Below are 3,339 nucleotides of genomic sequence, written 5' to 3'. Positions count from 1 at the left end.
ACTATTTAATAATTTATTTTCACCTCATCTGCTAGACCTTCCACCACCATCTTTAATGAATTTTTAATACTGTGTTCTCCATGATGACATAAGCACAGAAGATTTTTTCCACATGGTGACACTGGCATCGTGATGACTATCTTAATGCCATAAACTAGCCTTATAGAAATTTTTCTTTCTCAATATTGTGGGTCCTATACCCTCACTCTGGTGTCTTTCATCTTTTGCTGGAAGTCATGCACAACCAAAGCTTTGTAACAGAGTTTGTCCTCATGGGACTTTCACAGAATCCAAATATTCAGAAAATTGTCTTTGTTGTATTTCTGTGTGTCTACATTGCAACTGTTGGGGGCAACTTGCTCATCGTGGTGACCATCATCAGCAGCCCTACACTCCTGGGCTCCCCAATGTACTTCTTCTTGGCTTTCCTCTCCTTCTTGGATGCCTGCTTCTCCTCAGTCATTGTCCCAAAGATGATTGTGGATTCTCTCTATGAAAGGAAAACCATCTCCTTTGAAGGCTGCATGACCCAACTCTTTGCGGAACACTTCTTTGCTGGGGTGGAGTTGTTTGTGCTCACAGCCATGGCCTATGACCGTTATGTGGCCATCTGCAAACCCCTGCACTATTCCTCTATCATGAACTGGAAACTCTGTGGGATTCTGATGGGAGTAGCATGGACAGGGGGCTTCCTACATTCTATTTTTCAAATTATATTCACTTTCCAGCTACCCTTCTGTGGCCCCAATGTCATTGATCACTTCATCTGTGACTTGTACCCATTGCTGGAGCTTGCCTGCACTGACACACATGTCTTTGGACTTGTTGTGGTTGCCAACAGTGGTTTTATCTGTATCATCATCTTCTCCCTGTTGGTTGTCTCCTATGGTGTCATCTTGATCTCTCTGAGAAACCACAGTTCTGAAGGGCGGAGGAAAGCCCTCTCCACCTGTGGGTCTCATGTCGCCGTTGTGATTCTGTTTTTTGTCCCCTGTATTTTTGAGTATGCACGGCCTCCAGCTGCTTTCTCTTTTGACAAGATGGTGGCCATCTTTTACACCATCTTAACTCCCTTGTTCAATCCTTTGATTTATACCTTCAGGAATAGGGATGTGAAAAATGCCATGAGGAAACTGTGGAACAGATTATTGTTGGCATCTAATAAAAAAATAAAGCATTAAAATTTAAAAATGGCTTATAGTTATTAGTAAAAATGTTAAACTTTCTTAAACAAAAAGTGTATGGGGATGGACTATTTGATGGATATAAGTAAAGCAATATATCAGACTGTGTATATAGAGGATCTGGAAAAAAATATTTTCACTCTCAGATTACTTATGAATCCTGATTTAGCAATTTTCTATACTCATCTGAATGAAAAGTGTTGTATTTTATGTTTTCTTAGAATTCAATAATTAAAAAAAATTAAAAGAGAAATACTCTGTCTGACACCTCGCCATTCATTCCATACTTTGAAAAATCCTTTGTGGAAGTAAGTATTTAGAAATTATAAAGTGCAATGCAAACTATTTCAAGTGGGAAGAGTTTCAATTCAGGACACTGATAGATTTTGAGGTTGCCAGAAGTTTTCTTTCTGTTGCCTCCTCTATCTGAAAATGGTGTAATCTATACTCAAATGTTCTTGAAGAACCTTTTCCCTAAGGAGGAGTTACAGGGGTTCAGAGTTCTGAAGCCTTCTGTGGCCTCAGCACAGAGTCTACGACATGGCAGAAGTTTCTATATTGGGTGTCCTTTCATTTGAAAAATTTTGGCTAGAGCTGATGTTTCAGGGACACAGTTACAAGACTGGGCTGCCTGTTCTCCAAAACTGGGTTTTTAAGCTCCTATACAATTTTTGCCAAGTTCTAGAACTACATCCACTCCCACTTTCTGGTTCAGAGGCGAGTGCAGTTTGTCAGGAAGAAAGAAGCTAAACATGTCATGAAATGTGTCAAAGGAACCTTTCTAAAATTGTTTCATCTGCTTGCCTTCTGACTTTCAGTATCCTCTCCCCTGTCTCATCTTTTGCTGTCCGTGCACATAATTCCCCTTGTTTCTTCATGTCTGCTCACAAGTCACCCTCTCCTGACTTCATTCAGTCTCTGTCCTTTTCTCCTCTTCACCCTTATTTACTTAAGTATTAATTTATGCTTTGGTATTTGCTTCATCATGCAGACTAAGAACTTGATTTGAAGTTGGTATCTATTGGCATACGTCTCTGATTGCTCAGGATTTCGCTTTTCTAGGATGTAATGGACTTGATGGCCGGGACTTGATGCTTATGTGACTTGTAGGGAGAATGCCAGAGAGAGGGGCTGTCTATTAGTTTTCTACTCTACTTATAGCCACATGTAACTATGCAGAAAGTAAAACTTTCTGTACAGAGGTCAGAAATTATATATAGAAAACAATGCAAATGGCTACACCTACTTTGCAAGAAAATGTTCTGTTCAAATGAGAAACAAAGATAACTTGCTTAAATGATAATATTTAAATGAAGAATGAGGATTACATTATTAAATAATATGAAGCAAAGAAGATAGAAGTGGATGTATATTTAACTAATGATAAAATATTTTGTCTTAATTAAAGAGTTAAAGACTTGGAGTATCCTTATGAACATTTGTTATTGAAATATTTCCTAATGTTGAATTTAGGTCCAGAATTGACTTCTTTTACTACATAGGCAAGAGCTGTACTGATTTTTCATGCTGAAATTATAACTTTCAGTTAGATAACCATATTTCGCCCTCTTATCTGCCCCATATGTCACTCAAATTAATTCATATTAAATATCTCTACTCATTAAATATCTTTGTCTTTACAACTCTCTGACTTTTATTTGTTAAACATGCTAAGTTCTGAAACAAACTTGGTCCTACTATTTTATTTTATGTGAACTTGCTGTTAACTAGTAACTAAGATTCTCTTTATGTTAGAATGAAAATATTCAATGCTATTAATGATACAAAAACAACAAAGTAGAAGTAAAAAGGTGTTTGACTTTAAAGGGTATCAGTCTAAAAATCTATTGCAAGCACAGAACTTCTTGGCAGACATTACATGAAGTTTTTCGTATCTTAATGAGAAAATTTATACCACCAGATTAGTGATTTCATACAACACCATATATCAACATGCTAGCACCGAAATCAATTACATGCTACCTTCCCTCCTACCACAATAAGTACCTTATCTGTGCTCCTAACCAAAGACAACCAATCCAATTAATGCCCTCTCTTGCTTCCCTTGTGCCATCCTGTGTTGATCCTACATGAATGATGAGAAACATGACTGGTGTGAGTGGGACCATTTTCCATTGTAGCAGTCAGTTTCCAT

The 3,339-nt window shown here is 37.6% G+C and overlaps 1 protein-coding gene across 1 annotated transcript; it reads left to right on the top strand.

Annotated features, from left to right (window-relative positions):
* Positions 1-236: 236 nt before the first annotated feature.
* Positions 237-1,181, top strand: LOC311170833 (olfactory receptor 4C15-like; the record flags this gene model as incomplete). Its single annotated transcript, XM_084233285.1, has 1 exon — positions 237-1,181. One exon carries the CDS (start codon positions 237-239, stop codon positions 1,179-1,181), a length of 945 nt encoding a protein of 314 aa, XP_084089411.1.
* Between the last annotated feature and the right edge of the window lie 2,158 nt (positions 1,182-3,339).

The sequence above is a fragment of the Talpa europaea genome (genome assembly GCF_964194135.1).
Source record: "Talpa europaea genome assembly, chromosome: 1".
Classification (NCBI taxonomy): domain Eukaryota; kingdom Metazoa; phylum Chordata; class Mammalia; order Eulipotyphla; family Talpidae; genus Talpa; species Talpa europaea.
The sequence above is the reverse complement of the archived record's forward strand: the minus strand, read 5'-3'. Positions and strand labels throughout refer to the sequence as shown.